Raw genomic sequence first — 26,375 nt, 5'->3', positions numbered from 1 at the left:
GTGGCTGCATTTAGACTTTTCTCTTTGATCTCAGAGGATTTGTGTCTGTAATGGGCATATGACAAGACTCTAAACTAATAACCGTTTCTGAATCCTGTGAATAGTTTCTGCTTCAAGAGAATGCGGTGAGTTCTCTGGAATGTAGAGGTGGTTTCTTCTCCTCAGCTGGTGCCGGAGTGGGAGGCTGTCTGTCTGACCTGGATAGCCTGGATGACTGTCCAAGGGAATGTCTGTGTTGAGCTGAGCTGCACTTTGATGTGGACCATGGCTGGCCAGCCACACTTCACCACAACTATCCAGCCCTTTCATCTGCTCACACATATGGTGGGAAGCATGTTGCAATGCATATAGATCGTCCCCTATAGAGTGACATCCTATAGTAGGCTGCATGTGGCAGGGTTGCTTTGCATGTGAGTTAGAGCTATTTCAGACTTATAGTAATGGAAATAGTACAATCACACAATCCTGCCCATTATGTGCAGATAAAGAAACGGATAAACTAACTGGGATGATGATACAGGCATGTGTGTTGGAATTGGAATTGCTATTAATAATATTTCTGTTATGAGTTATTATTGACTTGCTAATTTAAAAGTCAATCATTTTCCCCATCTATATATACGTACACACACACACACACACACACACACACACACACACACACTACAGTAATGTATAATTTTGGTATTGTCTCTCAGGGTCTGATCTTGATTGAAAATGGCTCGTGATGAAATAACACGGTTCTCAGTAGCAGGGGGTGGATTCTCACAGGCTCATCCTTTAAGCACTCACTAAATCCATTCAAGTTCATTAAAAAGCAACGGAGAAAGAGAGAAACACACACACACACACACACACAGAGCGAGAGAGACAAAGACAAAAGATCAAGAGCAAATAAACGTGTGTTGCTTTCAGCAACCAGGGGCATTGTGGGGGTATGGTCTCTCAAAAGGCTGTATGATCCTTTTGTGGAGGCAGTTTGGAGACAAACACAATTACTCCAGCTTTAAAGAAACTCTCAACTGTGTGCGCAACCAAAAATAGCTGTCCGTGGGCTAGGAAGCAGGTCAACGCAAAGGAGCCCACGACTTGGCTTTATAATGGCAAAAAATAGATCATCTGTACTCTGCCATGCATGAACATGACCAGAAAGCAGCGCATGAGTCACTTGTATAAAATAATCATGCGTGCCTATGCACAGTACGTAGCGCCAAGCGACCGACACACAGGCACTACACCATGGAGTTACCTAACACCTGCAATTCATATGTGCTGTGATCTCAGAAGAAAACCCCCTGGAGATTATGTAAACCACAAGGACCTTAGGAATGGCAATTTCATAAGAAAAATTATGAAATAAAAATGGTTAGTGCAATGACTGAGATTGGTCTAAATGACTAAATAAGCATTGCAAACTGAAATACGTACATGTACACATGCATTAAAAAAACTTTCAAATCAAACTTTACTATGATTTATTGCGGTGCTCATTTGAAACTGCATCTGAGGGAATGGCCAACAAAGAGGTAGCTCGGTATGACCTGACTCACTTTGTATTTTCCAGTGAGGGTTGCTGATAAAAAGATGGCTATCAAACAGGACAAACATTAGTTTTTGATTATACACACACTCACACACACACACACACACACACACACACACACATTATGACCTGATTTCTGATATGGTGAATGTCACTTGCAATGTGTCTTTTTTTTCTCAGTTTATTCTGTGTACTCATGTTTCATAGCTTACTGTAAAGACAACATAGCACAGAAGTTTTTCAGTCTTGTCATGTTTGTAAACAATCGAGTTGTGTTATTGAACTGCTTGAAATGATGACACCGCGATGACATAACAAAAATTTGTACAACATTACTGGTATACATGAGAACAAGGTCCATGCTGAATTAATGGACAATATTCTCTAGAATGTTAATCATAAATATCACAGTTACTGATAAGTAAGGTGTCACCTGGATATATTGCTTTCATTCTTAGGCTTTGTCGACATTTGTTGTAGCCACTGACTATAATCCATTGGATGAGCTCTGGCATTTTGTGCGGGTACTGCTTCCATGATGGTAGAGAGCCATTCACTTTATCAAAATGGCAGGCAATTCCTTTTGAATGAGTATATAATTTACTCCCAAAATAACCATAAGGTATTCATAGTAATTTACGAATCTGTCATTGATAGTGTTTGACGATCCTTATATAGTGTAAGGGACCTTCCTGGTACATAATACTATTTCCACACAACCATATGCTTTTGTCCAATTATACATGCTCAAAATACACTGTGATTACAGTGCTTTGCAAAACATGTTTCATACAATACACTGTACTTTAAGACTAAATGAAGACCTTTTTTTTTTTTTTTGTCATAGGAACAGGAAGATTGTTCTCCTAGTTGTCACAGTAACCAGACCACTTACTAGTCTCACGAGTTATGTCATGTCTTATGTCATGTCATTACAGAAGGATGTGTTCATGAGTTCATAAAAACATTGTCTGGGGATGTGATCATTATACATCTCTCAAATACATCTCTCAAAATAAATAAAGTTTTCTTTTTCTGCCTAGGTTGTTTTTACTTACTGTAAACATTGAGACACATGAAAAATACTGTACTTGACTGCAACACACTTTTTCAGAAGCACATTTTGTCAAAAAAAGAAAACACACACATGCACACGTACACACACACACACACACACACACACGCACGCACACACACACACACACACGCTGTGCATCCCAAATTTGTTTTGTGTATAAATAGTCAAACATCTGAGATGGGTATTTGGTATGTTTTCATTCTCACAGTGACGGCTGTTTGCGGCTCAGACTGAGTCTACTTTAACTTGGTTGTTATTTGTCATCAGTGGCGACGGCTTGCTCTTGATGCGCTCGGCAGCATCGTTGGAACTGTCGGGGAAGAACATCTTGGCTGTGCAAAGCGAGACAATAATCTTCTTGTACTCGCGCCTAAAGTTTTGGTTGAGCAGTCCGTAGACGATGGCGTTAAGGCAGCTGTTGAAGTAGGCCATGAAGTAGCTCGAGACGAAGAACCACTCGGGGATGAGCGGCGCCACGCGAGCCGGGTTGATGGCCACGGCCAGGCCGATGAAGTTGAGCGGCGCCCAGCAGACGGCGAACAGCACGAACACCACGAACATGGTGACGAAGTTCCTCACGTCGTGCGGCGTGAGCTTGGGCCGGAACTCGGGCTTGACCCGCCGCCGCACCTGGATGACCAGGATCCAGATGCGCAGGTAGCAGTAGCTGACAATCATGATGGGCAGGAGGAAGTGGAAGAAGACCACAGCGATGGTGTACGCCGAGCTGGCCGACTGCGCGAACGTGCACGAGTAGACGCGCGGGTCGTACTGCAGCGAGCCCACGTAGAAGTTGGGCACGATGGCCACCACCGTCAGCAGCCAGATGAGCAGCACGTAGCACACAGAGTTCTTGTCACTGTACAGCCTGTCGTACTTGAGGCTGTGGCAGATGTAGCAGTAGCGGTTGATGGCGATGGCCGTGATGTTGAAGATGGAGCCGATCACGCTCAGGCCCATCAGGAAGCCGCCCACCTGGCAGTGGTAGAAGCCCAGGTTCCATCCGTTGTGGAAGATGGACACGAGCACCAGGGGATAAGGGTACACAGCCACCACCAAGTCCGCTACGGCCAGGCTCACCACAAATATGTTTCCTGGAGAAACACACCAAGGTAAAGTCAGAGCGATACATTACCATTTAGCAATCATGCGAATGATACATTACCATTTAGCAATCATATGATACATTATCATTTAGCAATCATATGATCAGTTATTGTTAATATAGTGAGAGTTTTTTTTCTTGTATTGTTAGATGACATTATACATGAATAGTTTCATTATTCATGTTCTGCATTTTAAATATATTTTTGAATATGTTTTGAAATATATAAAGACGTTTAAATATGTTCAAATATGCTTTACATGTGTTTTTAAAAAGTCATTGCATTGAAGCCACAGCTAAATCCTGAACCTCAACTTTAGCCTGAAATGCCTGCCATAGGCATTGGCCATTAGTGTCCAGCCAATGTGTACAGCCATGTGTACAGTTCACATGGGGAGACACAAACCAAACAGTTTACAGAGCCTCTGTTGAAGTCAATTCATCAAAGACACGCTTAGTGTTTTGCTGGATAAACCTGAACACATTCAGCGATGCCCTGAATAAGCATGAATATGTTCACCGCCTCAATAAACAAACAGGGAATGGCAAAATCCAATCTGCAATCATGCATATGCACATAATTACAACGTATGGTGTTTACCGTACATGTCAGAGTGTGGGCAGACTAGGATCGTCTATTCAAGTCTCTTATTTCTGGCACTGATCTGAACCCTCAAACTTTCCGCAGTATGGCGAGTAGGCTATCGGTTCACAACAATGGCTTACGCTTTAAGCTGACAGAAACCTTACACCTGCACCAGGACTGAGTCAGCGCCTGAAGGAGATGCCGATGTTGTTTTCTTACAGCATGACATTTAGCGCCTCTATACGCTTCCAGAGTCTGTCATCTGCTCTTCTTATTATAAGGATTTGTGTTGCACCTGCCATTGTCATATGATGTTTATTTATACACTCCATAGAACTTCTCTTAACTCCTCTAAATGTATGGGTTCTACTATTCATACACACACACACACATATATACATGAAGGGTGCCCAGTTTTTTAGTTTTTTTTTTTTACGTGAACTTTAAGGGAGGAGCATATCAGCCCCAAACTCTCTCAGAGAACATGAAGCATGTCGTATGACCTGAACATTGGTGACCTAGAACTTTCTCTACCCATCTGTCTTCCCTCATTACTGTTAATCCCCGTCTGACGGTGGCCTCTCTGGCAAGAGCCCGCGGCCAGGAGGCACTCTCGTGGAACCAGTGTGGAGTGTCTGGAAATGCGCTCCTTATAGCTCTGTTCCCTGCTTCCGTCATGTCACATTGCGAGTGTCGAAGATGCTCCATAAGAAGCAGACTAATAAAAAAAAAAAAAACAAAGAGAGAGAGAGAGAAAGAAAAGAGAGAAAGAACACAAATAAACAAGTTACACTGTAACATGCAATTGCTAACCTTAAAATAATTAGTGATCTTAACTGGTTTCTTTGTAATTTGTTGACTCTCTTAGCTTACACTTTGTTAATACAACTATCTAGTGAGGAAAGTAATTCAACTAAGTAACCTTTACTGAAAAGTATGAGTATGAGACTCCCCCCTACGGACCCCCAATACATCTGGCATGCATGTAGAAGTCCTATATGTGCCTGTGTGGTGATGGTAATGCTCATGTTAAGTGATGTTGCTGAGTTGCTAGGGATTATAGGTAAATGCTACTTTCTTCTTTCTCATGTTTTTTTTCTCATTCCTGTTTATTGTGGCTTCTTGAGATGTGTACTGTACATGGTAGACCAACTGATGAGCAAAATGACTGTGTATGTGATTTTCAGAGCATTGTAAGGATTGCCATTAATAAGGAGACCATTCTTGAAATATGAAGGACATTTTAGAGGATAGATATGCCTCTTGGAATTCTGGGTTCAATGCAAAGATGATTACTTTCTCATTTAGCATAAACCTTCCCACTTGGAGGTGTCACAAAGTTGGGCCCTCAATGCTTACTTGTTTTATGTGTCTGTGTACTTTCTCTTGGGATGGAGTTGAAGTAGTTTGCACATAATTAATTTTACAGTGTACAGGCAACAATCACTCAGCATTTCACTCAGGTCTCCAACATGACCTGAGTGAAATTTGAATTTGAAATTTGAATTCTTGAATTTCCCCTAGGGATCAATAAAGTATCTATCTATCTATCTATCTATCTATCTATATATCTATCTATCTATCCAACATGTTGTTGTTGTTGTTGTTTGTCTGGCTTGCTAAAGTTATTGTGACCTGTTGACTTGACCCAGCTGTCCCATGACACCCCTTTACTGCCCACTCACTGCTACCACAACAGGCATCGAAAATCGCTAAGGTTTGCCAGTCGTTCCTCCAAATCTGACCCCCCCCTCCACCCGGCACGCTAACAGACTGGTCATTAGTGCCGTATTTCCCACAGCACTGACAGGAGATAGAATTAGGAGGAAAACGAATCATTTGTGCGCACATCATTCCTTGATGCCTTGCCACTGAGAAACGTGCAAAGGAGGCAAAAAATCAAAACAAAACAAAACAAAACAAACCAAAAGAGCGGAAAGGCTAAATTTAGACCATTAGAGTCCCATGGCAACCGGAGGGACTCCGTGGTCTAGCCTCTCTGATTGTGTTCCCAGAGTTCCATTGTCTTGGTTGGAGGTGATTTGTGACTTGGGCGATGAATGAGGTCAAGTTCTCCGTCATTAAGTTGGGCTCAAATTTGTCCAAATTGGTCGACCCAGCCATGAAGATGGAATTGATGGGGAATTTTCTTTTTAATTTTTTTTAAACTATTTCATGAAGCCTATAAATAAATGTTGAACTTGTGTTTTCACGTTTTCTAAATGTAAATTCACTTCAATAGCATGTTGACAGATCTCCCTATAGAGAACTCTCATAGCTGTCTAATGAATTATTTCAGTACTCACGCAGATGGATAATCAGACGTCTGCTCAATGGCTTTATTAGTTTGAGGTGCATTACAGCTCCCCAGAAAGATCTTTAATTTGTTTTGTTAAAAGATAGGGTTTCAACAGGATATTTAGTCCTCAGAATTCTCACTTTCACTTGTAAGATGAAGACAAGCCACATTACAGACATTATGGCCATCACGGGGGGGGGGGGGGGGGGGGGCACTGAACAAAAATAATGATGTACCATGTAGGCTTAACTAACTATTTTCCTGACTATTTAGCCTGTGCACTGCACTGTGAACAGGAAGAACATGTGTATTGTGTACACATGTTCTTCCTGTTCACAGTGCAGTGCACAGGCTAAATAGTCAGGAAAATAGTTAGTTAAGCCTACATGGTACATCATGTTTGATGATCTATATATCACAATGTGATATATAGATCATCAAACATGTTTCCTACCCATTAATCAGATTTAATGACTGGAAGATGGCCTCACACGATGAAAGAGTAGAAACTAGATGTGACGATCAACTAATCTTAAATGGCGAAGGTCAGGAAAAAAGCTATGGAAGATCACATTAATGGCTGCTCTATAAATACCACACAACTTACTCCACAAATTAACGCAGTGCACACAGGACATGGAGAAAGATTGTTTCTACGTGACACACACACGAGTCATTCAGTCCACCAGCCATTACAGTGCTGTCACTCTGAGCCTGCCGAGGCAGAGGAGAGTTGAGAGGCAAGGTTGAGGCTGTGAAAGACAGAAAGAGATAAGAAGAGAAAGAAAGAGAGAGAACGAAAGATGCAAAGACAGAAAGAAAGAAAAAAAGAAAGAAAAAGAAGAAAGATAGAATGAAAGAAAGAAAGAGAGAGAGAGAGAGAGAGAGAAAGAAAGGGAAAGAAAAAGAAGAAGAAAGATGGAAAGAAAGAAAGAAAGAAAGGAAGGAAGAAAGAAAGAAAGGAAGAAAGAAAGAAAAAGAAAGAAAGAAAGAGGCTGAGCCAGCCTGTCGCCTCTCCCCAGTGAGTAGGCTAATGCCACTAATAGCATATCAGCTAAGGGGCAAACCTTTGGTCAGGATTATTCTTCTCCACTTCACACACTGAAAGAGACATGCCGCTAAACTCATGGGCTCTTTAGAGAGCAGGAGCAAGTGCACACATTCAGCGCGGAGGCAAAGAGACCGACTGATGCTTTATGTGGCTTTTACGCGCCCCTGAAAGGGGTGGAGAGAGGCCCCCTGGACCTCCGAGGAACACCAGGGATCCAGAGAGAACCTTAAGGGCCAAACGCTGTACATGTCTTTGCCGTACTGTCCTGAGTGTGGCCCTAAAGACCTACTGTAGAAACCTTATCTGACACTGTTAAGAGATACTTCACGCTTTCAGAAGCGATTTGCCCTTGAAAGTCCTAAACTCTTTCGCAACTCACTGAAAACATTATGTAAAGATGCCATGCTGAAATAAAAAGGTGATTTAAACTTCACAGCGTCAAATTCACCTGGCGTATCAAGAGACAATAAAAGATGGTGTGCACTCTGAATAATGTAAACCAAGGGAGAGAATTAACAATTCAACCCAAGTGCGAACGCACAAGTTCGTCATCAGAAAATGATTTGCTTTGAGAAACAATTATGGGCAGCCCACACAAAAGCAGTGAGCATGAAGTCAATTTTGACTGTGTTTATTTGAAACCTGTGTGTGTGTGTGTGTGTGTGTTTGTGTTTGTGTGTGTATGTTGGTGGGGTGGGGTGTGTGTGTGTGAGGGGGGGGGGTCTATTCTCTTCGCAGAGGTGGGAAGAGTGGGATCTAATTACTTTATAATTTTCCTGTTGACGAGCTCTGTTCACAATCCATGCGGTGAAGCAGGAGGAGAACACTGACTTCAGCAAATAGATGGGATTCTGGCATAATGGGATTCAAACAGCTCAGGCTCCCAACAGAGAGCCGTGTTCCGACTCAGATGTCAGAACTAGTTTATTTGGTCAGGAAGTGGAAATCGAATATGATGTTTCAATTAATCTCGAAGATGATGAATACATTCTTAAGTCAACACTGCAGCCACTGTCATCAGTCAGGTTGAAACGAGGGGCCACCAAGGAATTCCTTGTTTTGCTGTTCCGCACTAACCCAACAACAGACGAACAAATGGAGAGGGAAGGTGTTGAACACTGACCCAAGTATACTGAAGTGACAAATCAAAGTAAGAATGTGTGTATGATTGGCTCGGGCCGCAAGCTGAAACCATAGTCTGTGATGTATTAGGCTACACTATGGACGACATCTGTTACGGTGGTAGATACATACTGTACATGCCTTTCGTCTGATCCATTAGAGGCATCACAACCAGCAGAGAAATGAAAAACAGCAGTATTTTTGATTTAGGTCATAGGTCTGTTGGATCATTCTGTCCTTTTCTGGAGACCATTTGTTTATGACATTTACTGCTGTAGAAATAATGCCAGCTGACTGGACTACGCAAACAACCATGATTTGATTTAGGATAGCCAGTCGACTGTATTTAAATCTGTCTGGTGCTTGTGCATTTATGTTGTGTTGTGCCTTGGCCAGCGTCTTTCATAAGGATTAAGTGTGCTCGAGAGCACTGAACATCTCATTACCTAAGACGAGGAAAGAGCATATTTCATGTATGACGCATCCTGCGCAACCTGGTCTTAATTATTGCTGTTCTATATTACATTGCACTGGGCAAGCTAACATACACTGTAGTGCCGGCTAAAAAAACAATATCATAGTCAGCCACACAAATACCACCAGTGGACAGCAGCTTGTCAGCTCTTAAGCTAGAAGGTCTATACGGACCACCAGGCAAGCTGACTGCTCCCGGCACAGAGAGCGTGGGGACCCAACAGTGCCTGTCCAATATCAAATGCACATGGTCGACTAGGACACCATACCAGATTTCTTACAATTGCAATACGCTTGAAAATACTGAATGTGGTTGGACTCTTGAGAAAGCATGTGGTCAGTGCTGCAAGTGCAACCAGTATGCCATGTCCTCATTCCAATGGGGTTTTGAACATTCTAACATAAGATTCCGTTACACAACAATTCAAAGTTCTAAAATTCTATGTTGAATTCAATGAACCCAGATATTCTTTAGAACGTTAATTTTCCAACATTCCAGTTACACCGGTGTGACGGCAGAGCCCTAGAGAGAGAGACCTATCTATGGACCCTTTCAAGAGAGTTCCATTATCAGCATCATAGTTGGCCCCACAAGACTTCCTTTTTAACATTCCATATGTTATCTTAATGCAGAGGAAGTAGATTGGGGCCCAAATAGAACGTTCAAGCATTGTTTTTGTTTTTATTGTTGAAAGGGTCTATAAAGCTCTGTGTGACGGTACACCTTTATGGGTTAAGAATGCCCAGTATGACAACCATTTAATTACGAATGTTGAGAATGCCCAGTATGACAACCATTTAATTACAAATGTTGAGAATGCCCAGTATGACAACCATTTAGCTCAGCTATCTTGAAACTCACAAATAATTGTTTTTCTTTCTTAGTCCTTTCTTTTTTGTCCTGAGGCAGATAAGGTCAATTGTCTATGGTCCAGTAATGACACAAAAGTCGCAACAGTAATATTTGTCCACCAACCAACATCAGCTTTCATAATTTGGCAATATCTCTGAGGCAAAGAATGGGACCTTTGTGGGACCTTATCAGGGAAAGAGATTTGACATTTGATATCCAGCCACCTGTTCAAGCCCACAACCACCCAAAAAATAGACTCCCGCATGCAGCGGCAGCTGCGGTTTAGCCTCTGACAGTGATTTTAGGGACGACCAAGGAGAAAGAGACGGCTCTTTTGCCAGCTCTTTTGACAGATTTGTCATCTCCTTACATCTCCTTTCCTTCGCTACTCAAAATGAAACAATTTTATAAAAAAAGAATCCCCAAGGAACAGCTCAAAACACAGCATGCCCTCTGACAAAAGGCAGACGTTGCCTGTGCTAGGCTATATGTTGTTTTAAATAGAAATATGAATAACTGTGACTGACAACAGTCTTTTGAACTCTAAATTGAGGGATGAAATGAATTTGAATCATAGAGTGATGAGGTCACACAGTTTACTATGTCTACTGTTTTGTTTCTTAGTTTGTCATACTGTATGGTTTCATCCAGTCTTAACATTTCCTGGAATTTACCAGAACAATAGCTAAGGTGTACTTTTCTAAGAGATGCTTCAGTAAGTAAGTGGTCAAGACCACTTTCACCTACTGTATACCTTAACATGGTTATGCATGACAACAATCAAGGCCAGAAACATGGATGCAGCTTTTTAAGGTAGGCTACAGATTGGGAGGTTTCTCTCAGGGGAGCTCTTAAAGAGGCTGGCTTGAGAAGTATGTGTAGGAAGTAAGTTACTTTAGTAAAATATACTTTTCAAGTCTTTGTAAAATGCTGAGAGACACAGTTTTTTGATGAAACCCACCCCTGAACTGCAGTTTCAATGATGGTCTTTTCCGATGGCAATGACAAAGCGAGAGGAGCGAATAGCCCTAACCCCATCAGGCTAATGCGCTGCTACTCTTGAATGAACAGCAAGCTATACTTAATAAGATTGCCCTAGGCTCTAGTCAGAGCAACTAAGAGAAGAAAAGCAGAGAGAAGATAGAAGAGGAGGGAGAGATAGATAGAAAGTGGACAGAGATAGAGAAAGATGGAGACAGGAAGAAAAGAGAGAGAGAGCACAGTGAGAGAGAGAGAGAGAGAGAGAGGAATAAGAGAGAGAGTTTACAGACAGAGAGAAAGAAAGAGAGAAGAGATAGAGAAGAGAAAGAAGAAGAGGATGCAAAAGATTAAGATGAAAGAGAAGAGGCAGAAGAAGAGGATGAGGAGGAAGAGGAAGACGAGCTAAATGGGCTCTTTATCTGTGATAGATGAGTTCTTAAAGATACACAGAGGAGCATTCTGCCGCTCCATGAGCCTCCTCCACCTCACAGAGCACTATCACCACCCAATGGGCCTCCTCCACCTCACAGAGCACTATCACCACCCCATGGGCATCCTCTGCGGCCGTCTCCATGACATCAGGCCCCAGTGATGGGCAGCATTACACTCGCGCTACGGCATCCTTGTTGAGACGGGGCTTTACCTAACAGCAGGGAGCGCCTCGACAGTGGCGTCGGAGTGCATAGACCCTCCGCAGAAGAGTTTCTTTAATGAAAAATAAACGACTCAAACGAACGGGGGGAGTTTAAGCTAAGTCAGGGGGTGGGAATGATGGCGTGGGGTTGCCGTTGAAGAACAATGTGTTAGTACATGCATGCATAGTGAGGATGATGACGGTGAGGGGAGGGGGGGAGGAAGAGGAGGGGGGGAGTGGATGTTTGGTGTGTGTCACGTGACGACGCTAGACACATTACATATTCCGCATGGGTCACTGGAGTCCATGACAGGCCATGGGATATGGACTCCCAGGAGGCCAGTATAATAAAAGAGCCATTGTAGGAGGCTAAATGGAATGGTTACTGGGTTCATTTGGCCCACTAATCAAAGTACATGGTGAACTTTTCTCGGGGGGCTGCTGATTTTCATTTAATTTACACATTAGTCTTCACCACCATTCTTTGCTGCTGCGAATGGAAACCTTATGATTTTTATTTAGATTACTGTTTGGAAAGAGTGTGAAAGTGTGGTGTGATTCAAATAGTCATTGAGACATCTTCAAGGAATTCACCTCAAAATACAGAACACAACAGCCACATGGGTGGTCAGTCCACGATAGTGTTGATGCCAGATTAATTTACATTCCATTTTGAAGAGTTAATGGCATCCTATTACTTGGGGTCCTCAACGTTTGAAGAGGACACACGCTAATAAGTGAAGTTGGTAATGCTCTTGAGTGCAACTATTACATTACATTGTCTCCCTCTTTCCCCCTGATGTCTGTGAAACGGGCCCATCTTAACATAGTCTTCTCATGACCAACTGGGACGCATAATTGAATGTGCCCAGTGCCACTAATCGTGTTGAGAGTCTGGTTAGCCACTTGAAGACAATATCCTTGAAATCAATGCAGACAAATGCTTGTTGTTTTTTAGCTATCATGGAAAAGAGAGAGGGAAGAGTACATGGACCGCCCCACTTCACAATCCATCTTCTCCAGAAAACAGAGCATATGTTATTTTTAAACACACCCACCACACCATGAATAGATAATAAGCCCTGCTGAGGAATAGTGGGGATGGGAATACAATTAGAGTCTATCTACCCAGCTTATGGTGTGTATACCTGTAACAGCAGGGTTTACGGAGAGAAAAAAAAGTAGGTTAATCATTTAGTAGTTATGTAAGCAGTGGTGTTCTACAGATTCCAGTGGAGTGCCTGAGGGTGGAATTTGACTGCTTTGTGCTTGTGGCATCCTGATCATGCTGTTGGATAAGAAGGAGAAGACAAGTGCACCGCCTTGCCCGCATAGCTCTGCCACAGAAATCAAAATAGTAATTTAAATAATAATGTGGTAATAGTATATATACCTCTGCATATAGCCAAATGAGCTGGCTTATATGTGGGCTTTTTCCAGTCATGTAAAATTCAAAAGTGTATAGGGTTTTGGAAAGACGGCGGCTGAAGTCTTCCAGCGCAGTGTGACATTGCGCTTGAGTTTGTGCGTGGTTTTGTGTGGACCCAATGAGTTGGGCTGTCGGAGGGCGCAGCCTTCACTGGCAGCCGAGAGTGGCATATGGATGGTGCCACCGGGGAAATGTGCTTCATCTACACCACACTGGAGGATTGGTTGGGGCTAGTTCTGTTTGATATCAAGCCAAATACCTGCATCGCCTTAAAACATGCCATGCAGCCTGGCTCTTTAGAGTGCAGTGCGTGGGGTCTTGTTATGTACAGCACCTACACAGGGATGTGTGCTAGACCTTCATCTAAAGAGTTTATGCAATCCAGTTGCCCAGCTGTATTTGACCTATATGAAATCATTATTTTGCTTATGCCAAGCCTTTCTCACTTCTTGTGAACGGTGTATTAACACAATGCTTTGCTACCATAACTTATTACAACCTTATTGGAATGCCATTACCTATGGAAATAGGTCTTAAAAATAGACCACTCTCCATGCATTTACTGTATATTGATTATATGTGTGATAAAAGATCTGACAGAAAATCAGCTAAGTGCAATTATTTCATCCTGCATATCAACACATGCAAAGTCATCAAAAATATTTGCTACGCTGGGAATGCTTTCCATCATCGCACCAGCAAAAGCCATATCTAGAGGATAAACGGCGAGTAAGCTATGCGAAGGGTCGACATTACTTCTAGGAGATACAAACATCTCTCATCATACTGAAGGCATCCGTGAAATTCAGTGCTTTCCACATTATAAACATTAAGTGATTCGCTAGTCAGAACACGCACACCAAACTCTTAGCCACCTGCGCAAACATGTGAGCCTTCACATTGACCCCATGGGTCGAGGAGTCACATCTCACTACTCTTGTTTGCGCTGAAATGTTTAAATGTTCTGGTAATGTACGCACGAGGCACGGCATCGCCATCCACTTCTAGTGTTTGTAAGGAGTAAACATACACGAGAAACGAAATCTATAGTTGGCCACCTGTACTAAGGCGATGTTAAAAGTCCCACCTCAATAAAGAGAAAAACGTGGCGAACAGCTTTAGATTAAATGGCTTGAAAGCTTTTCGCGATTTTCCTGATTATTCAGGGTATCATAATCCCTGCACAATCACCAAAATAACAGAAATAAACAACATGTGAAGGAATGTTCCATTGGTGAGGTTCTCAAGACCTTGCATACGAAATCTTACTACGCATTGCTATAAACCCAGGGTTACCAAGGTTAAAATATATAATACACACTTTTACACTGTCACATCTGGATTTACGCGCACCCCGACGACTTTCCGGTGTGAATAAATCCTACTCATTGGTCATTTGAAAGGCTCTCCACTTGCAATTCCCAAAATGTAATCCATGCCTTTACTATTTCCAACGTACCCGCTGTGGGTTCACAAACTTGTCACGCTGACGAAAATAATACCTACCTGCGTTCCTTAGTTTCTTGTTTCTGTACACGGAGAAAATGACCAGCAGGTTGCCCAGTATGTCAACGACGATCGTGAAAATCAAAAACCCTCCCAAAGTTGGAGGCACCCACGCAGGGCGACCCAGTGTCACTTCGTGCGGGGTCAGTGAAGAACTGTTCATCAGTCGGCTGCCATTTATTTTCATTTTATCGTATCCCTCACTTTCTCATACTGCAAAATAAATCACTGACGTGGGTTTCATTAGACTTCTGTGGTATTTCGGAGTCACCAACGCGCAAAGGTCGCAAAAATATAAGAAAAGCAACGAACTCCGAGGCTCCCATGGTGTCCTTGTATAGTGCGAATATCTGACCAAAACTTAAATACCTGTTTGCAGACACGTGTGACCACAAATGTATACCTTTGTATCTGCCATCACATTGTTGTGTGAGATCCGATCCGGCGTCAAGTTAAGTTCCACTGAAATACCACGAGCGCACATAATTGGTGACTATAGAAACGCTGCCCCACCGTGGATGAACTTGAAAGATCGCAACTCCACTGGCAACAACTGACATGCTCATTCATAGCACTCGCATGAGCAGTCGGTCGTTTATGCATGTATCCATTCATTGTTTTAGCCATTCGCGCAGCACGTTATTTTCCCCATGTTTGTTTCATTCACAAATTTGCGCGATAAGATGCTTGATGGGGACGATAAGACTGACGACTAGCAACAACTGTGACTTGCTGATGGAAAAAAATGTTTAGGCTACTATATTTCAAAAATGATCGATAGATCATAAAATGTATTTTCTAGTGAGATTGATTCATTTGAATTCTCCTCACGTGTTCAGGTATAGGCCTATGACATGAAAGGGGTACCGATCTAGAAAAAAACATTCTAAGTGAGAATTCTGCATTAACTGTAAACACGTGGCATTATGTGGCACGCGGCTCAAGGAAATACATCCTTTGGTTTATTATTTCAACCATGAACATCGCCCTGTCTTGATTACTGTAAGTAGCCTACATGTTTCTTAATGCTGGCTCACTGAGTGGCCCTCTGGATCATTTAGGTATTAAGACTTCCCAAAGACCCAAACCTCTGACACTAAATCATTAAATAGCGTTACCATGTAGATTACCACTTCAGTGTAATGAATGCACTGCAAGTAGACAGTTAGTCAAGGTGTTGCGGAAGTGAGGATATACAGATTATTGGAGATGGTAACCAGTCCCGGCGGCATGGGGGGGCTTTGGGGGGCCAGGCCCGTCCTGGAAGTCATCTGTGCCCGCCCTGAAAGAGCTTGGCTGCTCCAACCAACCCCAATCCCATAGATTGATTTTGAACACTTATTAAATGTAGGCCTAGCCTATACGTTTGTCAATCTAGCAAGTAGCAAATAAAACTGGTAAAATCTGTATTATTCCGTAGCTAATCAATCAGGAACATTAGGTAAGCCCATCACCTAAATGGAGAGGAGGTTACATGGCGCAGTCTACTTCACTTCTGCACTAACCCCTGTCATCCGATGACAAATACAGCTTATCGGCTCGCAGGTAGGCTATATCTCATATCGTAGTTAGTAGAAGTATGCCTAGTAGTTTCTGGGTTTGTTTGATAGCGTTAACCTTTACAGTTTTTTTCTTCTGACCTAGTCGGAGAACAGGGAGCTTACCACTCCAGGGCCGAAGTTATCCGTAACTTCGGGGCTAACTCCCTAACACTCTATCTGAAAGTGGTTAGCAAATGAACGAGGATTTTGGTTTTATCTGCGGATTTATTTTTGCATTATTTTGAATATAACTAGCTCTAGTCTCAACAGCACGTCTACTTTTTCCACATGCATCTCAGTTCTAACACACATATCCCCTCTCGCTTTCTCTCTCTCCATCCCTGCGCACAGGGCTCTCTTAAAGGAGCTGCACCATTTTACAACAATTGCATCTACATTTTCATATTGGAATGTTTTGTCAAGTGTAAGCTTAAACTACCGTGATCAATTTAAGTTCCAGTGCCCCCCCTGGAAAGGTGTAATGCCCGTCCGTGAATTTGTGTCTGCCGCCGGGTCTGATGGTAACACAGGCTGCAGCACCTTCATGGCAAAACAGTCAGTGCTGCCTGGTCATTTGTATGCAAATATGGATGAGAGCCTTATGGACTCATTGGCTGTATTATGCATGGTATTTTTGAGAAGATCAAGTCATAGACTTTTACAATAAATGGAGGACTTAAAAGGTGACAGCAGTGACTTTATTCTCTTTCCCCATGAATGTCAAAGCACAGAGGATAAGGTTGATTTCTGAATTTGTTATGATATACCTATAAACCCGAGATCCTCATCTTTTGGAGCTGACAAGTGTTCATAGAAATGTCATTATATTTCCGCTCAGGATAAAAATGATATCTCAGCAGCAAGTGATCACACAGCAAAATAATCTTACAAGTAATGTCTAATTACCGCAATTACTGTACTTCATTTTTTTTTAATCATTTTCATTTATTACACAGATTGTTTTCCTTTACAGGGCACTTTTTACATCGACATTTTGCAACGCTTCCTGATCCTGGTGCCAACTGGAATGAGGTTCCCATACATTTGTTTGGTGTGTTTGTGTGTGTGTGTGTGTGTGTGTGTGTGTGTGGGGGGGGGGGGGGGGGGGGGGGGTGACCTCTAAAGGTAAGGACATGGATTGTTGTGTGGGGACACCTGGATGTGCAGCGAAATGATTTCCTTATCAGAGGATTGGAAGAGATTAATGAGCTGCTGGGAGAGGAGACAATTTAATGAGGAAGCATTCAATAGCATTTAGCATTTGCTAATTCATCAAGATAGCAGAGCCCTTCACGTATATTGATGCTCCGCTACCCACACACACCATCAGCACACATTAGGAATAGTCCTCCTCCAGTCTCCCAACACTGTACACTGGGCAGAGAGGGGGAAAGGACAGCTTACATACAAATGATGCCCGCTAGCAGCACATTTGTTCATGGGGGGAAAATGAGAGGGTGGTGGAGGGAGGGGAGAACTGAATGGATATGATCATTAACAGCCCATCGCCATGTCCTTCTCCACCCAATCAATCAGTATGGAGACCCCATCCAATGTGGGGCGAGAGAGCGTCTCCTAAGCACCTTGAAACCAAAACCTTTGATCAATCATGCACGCCTGCAGAGCACAAGCCACCGTTTCCCCTACAGCCAGAGTTTTTTTTTCTGGAGAGGACTGTCAAATCTCTCTCTCTCTCTCTCTCTCTCTCTCTCTCCTTCTCAAAGTATGTTATCACCTGCCACAGAGCTGCATCTGTAGGAGATGTCGCTGGTCCTGGTGTGCTGTGGAGAAACTGACGAGACCAGTCTGTACTTTTGCAGGTGGCTTAATGAGCCATAGTGTTGTGGTATGTGTGTGTGTGTGTGTGTGTGTACTGTATGCATGCTTTTGTTTTTCCCATGGCTCCGTTATGTAAGCATTAAAGCAGGACGTGTCTTTCTCCAACTCGACAACGTGAGTGTGTGAGACACAGGTGAGCACACGTAGCAAGCGGCCTCCGTGTGTTAATCAAGACATGATCAAGAAATGACACCGATACACATGTTCTCACACACTGAGACACATACTGCAGATTGGTATATAGCCAAAATAACATTTGCTCACTACATGCAGGTCGGGGGGGGGGGGGGGGGTCATCTTCACATTTCTGTAAATGCTTTCCAATGCCAGTTGCGTAACCGATGCTTTGATTAAGATGTTAGAGAAAGAAGGATGTTCAGGCGCAAGCATCCAAAAACACCCACCGTAAGGCTCAGGAGCTTGACAGAGTAATGGCATGTTCCTACTGTACTTCACTAAGTAATTAAAACCAGTCATCAGTGATAATATCAGTGTGTAGACATGTCTTCTCTTAAAGTTTGACTGCTCCTCTCAGATGAGAAATCCCAACACCTGGGATCTTCTGTATTCCATCTTCTGTATTCCATCTTCTGTATTCCATCTTATTTATTCCATCTTCTGTATTCCATCTTCTGTATTCCATCTTCTGTATTCTCTCCACTGCTATGTCTCCATTGGTTGTCAGTGCAGGTACAATATGGCATTACAAATGTACGCTTGAGAGGTATATAACCTGTCTGTCATGCTTCACACCAGCTCAACAACAAGATAAAGTCATCTTTACCTCAGTCAGAAACAGAAAGGGGGGGGGGGGGGGGAATCAAATCAGCACGTAGTAAATAAACCGTGGCGTTTGGAGGACAAGAGGGTTGACAGGCCACAGGGGTTTTCACACTGCGTCTCGGTCTCTCCTCCCGGTCACACTCAAAGGAATTGGAGACGGCGCAGATCCCTCTGTGCTTGATCGCATGGATGTCAGATATGTACTGTAATTGAAAGGCATGTAACCCTTAGCTAACCTACAGTCGAGGGAAAAAACCTTGGGCCCTTGTATATTTATTTGCACGTTTCTTTCTTTCTGTTTTCATAGCGGGATGATGTGAGAAAGTGGATACAGGACGGAGGCCATCAATAAATCATTAGAGCGCTCAAGCTACCAGCGCACCAAGTTCATTCTCAGAGAGCTCCTTTGTTGTTTGAGTGTAAACACTGAGAAGCAAGTGCATGGGACCAGCTCCCACAAACATGAAGCTCTTGATGATTTAATGATCGAAATGGTATGATGAAATGAACCTATTAATTAAGTGTGCCAATGGAGCACAAAGGGAAATAGAGATTTGCTTCATATGTCCACGAGTGTGTACTGTAGAACGGAGAGAATTCAAAATGAGCCTTGCGGTAGGAAAGAAAAAAAAGAAGAAAAAAAAAACATGAATGCGCTGAGAAAGAGAAACCATCCTGCTTTGTGGTTTGGTGACTATTTGAAATGTTCTCTGCTGTGAACATCTGCTGGCTTTGGTCTTCCGTGTGAGGAAAATAACTGGGGAATAAAATAAAATAAAAAAAAAAACACACACACACACAGCCACACTGTGCAAGTGCAACCCAAATAAGGAGCACTAGATAGCACATTATTTGTGATTCGCTGTGACATAAGGGTCTGATGTTTTGACAGCATGTGGCCATTACTCAGAGGCTGGCTGACACATGAGTCGTCAGTCCTGCCCGCTGAACTCAGTAGTCCTCTCAGAGGCCATGCTGAGGGAGAGAGAGAGAGAGAGAGAGAGAGAGAGAGGAAGAGGAAATGGAAGAGGGAGAGAGAGAAGGCCTGTAAGAAAGAGAGAGAGAAAGCAAGAGAGTAGAACTAGCAGTAATAAAGAGAAGATGAGAGAGAGAGAGAGAGAGAGAGAAAGCAAGAGAGTAGAACTAGCAGCAATAAAGAGAAGATGAGAGAGAGAGTGAGAGAAAGTGATGAAGCTTGAAACAAGGGGGAGAGGGAGAGAGACAGAGGGGCAGCCAGGGGGTTGAAATGAGGAGAGGGAGAGAGGCAAAGTAAGAGAGGAACGGAGAGAGAGGGAGGCTGGAGGGAGCTTGGGTCAGTTTGCAGAGCCACATCAGAGCGCGACAGGGCGCTGCGATCCCTGCTGATATGCATCAGCTTGGACCGGGGCCCAAACTGAGAGTCAGGCCAAGCAAGGCTCAATGGAGCGCGAGAGTAAGATGGAGGAGAAGACGTCCGACACGAGGGATACATTTCAGCCTCCTGATGGAGCGCAGGAGGAGCGAGGCCATCAAGGAGAGGAGGGAGGGGGGGGGAGATAATGAAGGAAAGGAGGGGAGTCATCGGGAAAGATGGATGGGTTCTAGAAACTGAATGGAGGGATGAGATGGAGAGAGAGAGAGAGGCAGAGAGAAAGTGAGGGTGAGAGAGAAAGAAAGAGAAAGAGTGAGGATCGAGTTACAGAGAGACAGAGGAAAATAGAGAGGGAGAGAGAGAAAGAGAGGATAAAGTGATGAGAGACAGAGGAAAAGAGAAAAGGAGAGATAAAGACACATAGAGGGAAAGAGAGAGATGAAAGGAGGTTGAGGAAAAGAGTGAGAGAGATGATGCGGGGGATGGGGCCGAGACAGCTCAGAGTTAGACAAGGCGCTGTCGATTGACCTCGATGGAAACACCAAACTTTTTTCGCCGGCTGCCTCCTTTCATGAGCCATAAGCGAGATGAATGGGCGTGTTCAGGCACTATCGTGTCTTAGAGACGGACAGAGAGGGACTTATCTCTCACACAGGCCTGCGTGTGCTGAGAGACGGAGAGCAGACAGGCCTCAGAGGAGGGAGGAGAAGCAGAGGCCAGATCTGGTCAACAAATCACTCTTCTTTTTCGCACATAACCTTGAACCAAACTTGGTAGAAGTGTTAGGAAAGAGTTACAACTAGATGAAACAAAATAAAGAAATATGAATTCTTTAAAGAAACAATATCAAAGTATAATCATATTGTTAATATCTCCTATATTTCTCCAATGACATTACTGTAAGGGTTTTGTGAGGAACTTAACAAGCAATCAAGGTCAAAGCTGCATGGGATTTAACTGGTAAAACTTAATCAACTAATCAGGCATGTTCTGCTTGTAAGAGCGGCTTTATGAGGATCCCGATAACCCTCTGAGGAAGTCCGTGTAGACTGTCAAATAACATAGTGGGAATCAATTGACCTATTAAAAATACTACTGTGTGCTGAAAGACTTGAGCTCAGACTGAATACCAAACATATTTCAAGGGGAAAGTAAACGCACTTCACAGAGATTGGGAAAATATTTAATTTGAGAGAGGCCCTACACCGGGTGGATAATGCAGTGATTCTGAGGCAGAAGAGGTAAGGTAAAAAATCTTGATATAAGTACTATCTCTCTTTTTTTGTGGGAAGACAGAGGATCATGACTAGCCTGGCTCCGCCCTCCTAAGGACTTGTGCTCATTTTTCATTTTCCTTCAGTATGTCGTCTGGGTTTGCGGTATATTCATGGGTTTTTCCAGCCAATCTTTACCTGTCCAATCAGCGAACAGAGGGAGTGGGTGAGAACGATGATGTTGAGGTCGTGCAAAGGCGAAACTAAAACTTATTGTGATAAACAGAAGCAGCAACAACTGCAAACGTCAAAAAATGCAGTTGGAAAAATGCAGACATGTATTTACAGCAAAGGTAGACTCACATACATTGTTTCCTGACTGTTGATGCTGTTTATTGTCAATTTGTGAAGTTTAGTTAAAGTAGGAATGATCAATGTGATTAGTAAGGCTGGACCAATGATTTCAAAGTTTGTGCCCATTGCAATGCAAGTGTTGCAAACGTTTCCCAATCGAAAGTTGCCAGACTCTATTACTGTAATAGTCTGGATATTTCCAGGCTAGATCATGACTAGTTCAGAGTGAAGAAGGTATCAAACATCTCAAATTAATGTAATGAAGGTTGGCTGAATATCATTACAGTAAACTCATACTGTATAGAGGAGCATCAATGCTGTGTTTGCAAATACATTTCAGATGTCAGATAGCATATATCCCACACCTTGAGTATGTGTGTGTGTGTGTGTGTGTGTGTGTGTGTGTGTGTGCGTGTGTGCGTGTGTGGGTGCGTGCGTGTGGGTGTGTGTGTGTGTCTGTGTGTGCTTTTGTGTGTGTGCGTGTGCGTGTGTGTGTGTGTGTGTGTGTGTGTATGTGTGTGTTTGTGTGTGTGTGTGTGTGTGTGTGTGTGTGTACGTGTGGGTTTGTGTGTGGTGTGGTGGGGGGCATCCAAACATCCATCTTATGAAGGAGCTTAATGCTCTGTTTATTGCCTCAGAACTTGCCCTTGCCCTGTTGAAAGAGCTTTTCTGTAGCATAATCCCAACATGAAAATCGGATGAAAGACATTTTACTTGAGGCAAAGGTTTTTTGAAGAGGATTAACCACATTGGATGTTTTATTGAGTCCATATGATAATCTCATTTAAGGATCAAAACAAGGTTTTAATCAATCAAAATAATTAGAGCCGAGTATGATTCAGACTAGGGAGCTACCTAAAAGAATAAACAAAAACACTTCAGTCTGCTCTACGTTTCTGACATTGACGCCTTATTGGAGACCTTTTGTTCTGCTGATTGCTACGGGGCTAGCGACAGAAGAATCTAATGCGTTGGAGCTGTGTGTGAGAAAGACCTAGGAGTCACCTTTAGGGAAGAGGAGTGTTTGTACAGAACAGACGAACAAAATGTGCGCTATTTCCAAATATGAGAGCTCTCAGGTGAGAGATAATACAGTCAAAAGCCTTCACTTTAACCTTTACTTGATTTTGTAGCAAAGCAAGAGAGCAATGACCCCACCTGGTCTTGAACCCGGGTCTCCAGGGAACTAAACCTGCAGCTTGACTGCAACGCCAAAGATCCAGGCCCGTTGGTACTCAACTGTAGCGACGGTACTCCGTCACAGATTTGTGTAAAAATATAAATCTACAGGTGTTTAAGAAATGTTGTTTTGGTGATTGTAACCTAAGTGCAATACAGTAAAACACAGAGAAGTGAAACGGAAGTTGTTTGCTTCTTACCCAGAGAGCAGTTCACCAACACCAGCATCAGTGGTGTCTTATTAGGCATATTCCATCTATGTAATAATCAGGTAATAACGTTCGCAGCGGCCATTTTGTTGATATAGAAAATGCATAGGTAGGTCTATTTAATGCAGCTGTCAATTGACAAGCGCGACAGCGCCGGTATTATCGCTGTAGGCTATTTATTTATTTGTACAAAATGTTACGTGATGGTAGGCCTATGTGCAATAGGCTACAGGCCGTTCTAACAACAGCAATACAGGCCGTTCTAACAACAGCAATACAGGCCGTTCTAACAACAGAGCCCTAGAGTCACCCACTGTCAGAAACATACCTGTCAACTTTTTTCCAGCTGTCTTCCTGTTATTTTTCCGTAAAATATCCCATATTTTATTACTCTCATTACATATAGCCCCATCGGACTTGTCTGTCTGTTGTCCTTTTGCTACCCCCTGCCCTTCCAGCGAAAAGATGTTTTTAAAGCATCGTTTTGCTTGCCTGAACTGAAGATGACCTTAAGGTGATCAGAACAGTGTGGGAGAGAGCATTTGACACCAAACTTTAAGCAAAGTCTCATTAGACCTAGCTTCAGTTAGTGCAGCAGTTTTGTACGAATTCTTGCTCTCACCAGAGGGATAGCAACAGAAAGACGGATGTTGAAATTTCCCTGTATTTTGGGTGAGTAAACTGGAAAATCTCCCTTATTTTCAATGCTCAATGTTGACAGCTACAGTATGGTCAGAAAACGAGAAGAAAATGACTGAGGAGTTGAGTCAGCGCAGGAGAGACTTGTGGCTAGACTTAGGATAAATAGTCTAAACTTACAGCCAACTCCTCACATCCATCGCCATTATTATATTTGTATTAAGCTATTAATACTATATTAAGTTAAATACGTTTTAGACAGTACAGACAGCCGACAGCTGCCCCCTATGCAATATGCGGAGACATCAGCAGTAGACTGATGTAGTCGCCTACCGTAGATTAGCCTACCTTTAGACGTATTGCATTTGCATATAGCATTGCTAGGTAGGCAATGTTAGCCAACGTTTTACAGTAGCCAAGGCTAATATTTTTTATTGATGGTGCGCCCTTGTCTGCTCGTCGGCTATGCACGGCAAGTGGCAAATAATAGGAACAAACTCAGCGGAGAAAGATATCAGTAGATAATTCTGATATGTATTGTGTTTTGTTCACTTGGATTTTGGAAATGTAGAGAAATATGTTACATTTTTCATTTGTTTGATGTGATTTCCTGTATTCTGGTGCATTTTGGGGATGGCCAATACTAAATTCAATCAGATTCATAGCCTACATGCTGATTTGTTGATATTGAGGCAATGATTCCATGCAAAGGCTTGGGCTTCAGGGCCCCCTGACCCCTTGGGCCCCTGGGCCTGGGCCCGGTAGGCCCGTGCAGTAATCCATCCCTGGTATGAACAGACAGTTAGGCTATGAATATCGGGGTAAGTTACAGCTGACAATAATGACGGATCTTTAAGGCTATATTGAGTCTATTAGATATGGGTCCACAACGATTAAGTTTATCTACTCTTGATATTGACAAGATGAAGCCGTTAGGTTACTGTGCTCTGCTCAGCTGAAATCTACGCGCTGCAGGCGATTGTCACATAGACTACTAGCCTATAGAACTGGAATGTCATATCAACAATATGGCCGCGGCGGTGTTTGCGAATAAGCCCTATAGATCCTGGTCCTGCTTGGAGGGAGGTGGGGTGATTTTAGATAGGCACAGTGCACTTCCTCTTCTGGGAGTCCCTTCAGTAGAGCATGCAAAGAAAAATGAAAAAACAATGTTTTAAATGTATACTGCAATTGCCCGTTTTATGGTAAACATTATTAAAAAGTGGAAATGAAAAATATGGTTCATATACAGTGTGGCCAGGGACTGTGGCGGTTATGAAAACCACTAATCTGCTGTAAAGCAGTGGACAAAGCTGAATCCATGTATGACTGGATACACCAGTGGGGTGTATTCACAGCTTCACCAATTGTATCACTCTGTGCATCACAATGCAGCTGGACCACTGATCCCGCAGTGTATTATTACAGTAGGCTAACTATGCTAGCTTCCCCAACCGTATTACGCCTTCCATGGCCTTTTCTTATTGCTATCTTTTCTTTATTAGGTCCTTAGGTGCAATTCACTTCTTCAATTGTAGGTATTCAAAATGGCCAACCCATGCATCATTGGAGCTGTCTGTTAAAGCAGGAGTTTAAACAATCTTTGTGGCCTCTTTCAAAGTGCTCTTTGATTGACATCGTGTCTGAACAAGGAGGAGCCAAAGCCATTAAACTTTTATTCTGTAAAGAAAATTGCCCAATTGCAGTTGTAGTGTAACAAATTGGGACAGCTTGTTTATAAGCCGGCAAACAGCACTGAAAATGAATGGACCAAACACAATAGGCATTCAGGGCAAGAAGACAGCTTGTTGTGGATGGTTGTGTGATTGTTTGTGTGTGTGTGCATGTGTGTGTGTGATTGTTTGTGTGTGTGTGTGTGTGTATGTGCCTCTATGTGGTTGTGTTTGCGTGTTTGTTTTTGTGAGTGACTATGTCTGCATGTGTGATTGTGTATGCTTGTGTGTGTGTCTGTCTCTCTGTGTGTAAGTGTGTTTTTGTTTATGTATTTGTGTGTGTGTGCGAGAGAAAGCCAGGGCACTGTAGCAATGATAAAGAAGTCATATTACAGGGAGAACTCTGCTCTCTTCAAAGTCCTTGCCTGGTTGAGGTGTGGTGGCTGCAGCTGCCACAGCTCAGTGGAGTTTAAACAGGGACATTTCACATTTTACTGCCCCACTAGGCGGCCAGGTGCTGGGAGGCTGTTTGGCACAATTAGCACCGCTAAAAGCTTCTATAACCACCTGGTCTATCCCATTAGCATGTTTAATTGAACTGTGAGTAGGTGGATTCTCTCTCTCTCTCTCTCTCTCTCTGCGTGTTTGTGTGTGTTCAAACTGTAAAGGCATGTATATAAATGTTTGATAGAGGCAAGGAAAGGCAATGAAAATCACTCAAATAATTACAGCAAAGAAGCACTGCATAATTGTGTGTGGAAATATGTTTAGTCATACATTTCATAAAGATGCTTTTATGCAAAGCAGTAAAATATAGAGGGATAATTTACACTTTATCAGAGATTATGCCTCTCATTACTGTACTGTTTTTAAATATTATCTTTTATTTAGCTTTTGAGTTAAACGACAATTACAGTATGCAATCAAAGGCC

At 42.8% G+C, this 26,375-nt stretch overlaps 1 protein-coding gene across 1 annotated transcript; it reads right to left on the bottom strand.

Moving 5' to 3' along the window:
- Positions 1–1,755: 1,755 nt before the first annotated feature.
- mtnr1ab (melatonin receptor 1A b) lies at positions 1,756–14,909 on the bottom strand. The gene is made up of 2 exons (XM_042074742.1): positions 14,662–14,909; positions 1,756–3,715 (listed from the first exon to the last, which is right to left on the bottom strand). Exons 1-2 carry the CDS (start codon positions 14,846–14,848, stop codon positions 2,847–2,849), a joined length of 1,056 nt encoding a protein of 351 aa, XP_041930676.1. The 5' UTR covers positions 14,849–14,909; the 3' UTR covers positions 1,756–2,846.
- Positions 14,910–26,375: the final 11,466 nt, after the last annotated feature.

This window comes from Alosa sapidissima, chromosome 20 (genome assembly GCF_018492685.1).
Source record: "Alosa sapidissima isolate fAloSap1 chromosome 20, fAloSap1.pri, whole genome shotgun sequence".
Classification (NCBI taxonomy): domain Eukaryota; kingdom Metazoa; phylum Chordata; class Actinopteri; order Clupeiformes; family Clupeidae; genus Alosa; species Alosa sapidissima.
Note: the sequence above shows the minus strand (reverse complement) of the source record. Positions and strands in the feature narration are given on the sequence as shown.

Coding starts and splice junctions, on each gene's coding strand:
- mtnr1ab (XM_042074742.1), bottom strand. CDS start 14,848: ATGAAAATAAATGGCAGCCGACTGATGAACAGTTCTTCACTGACCCCG. Junction 3,716..14,661: donor CAAGAAACTAAGGAACGCAG/GTAGGTATTATT, acceptor GTGTTTCTCCAG/GAAACATATTTGTGGTGAGC.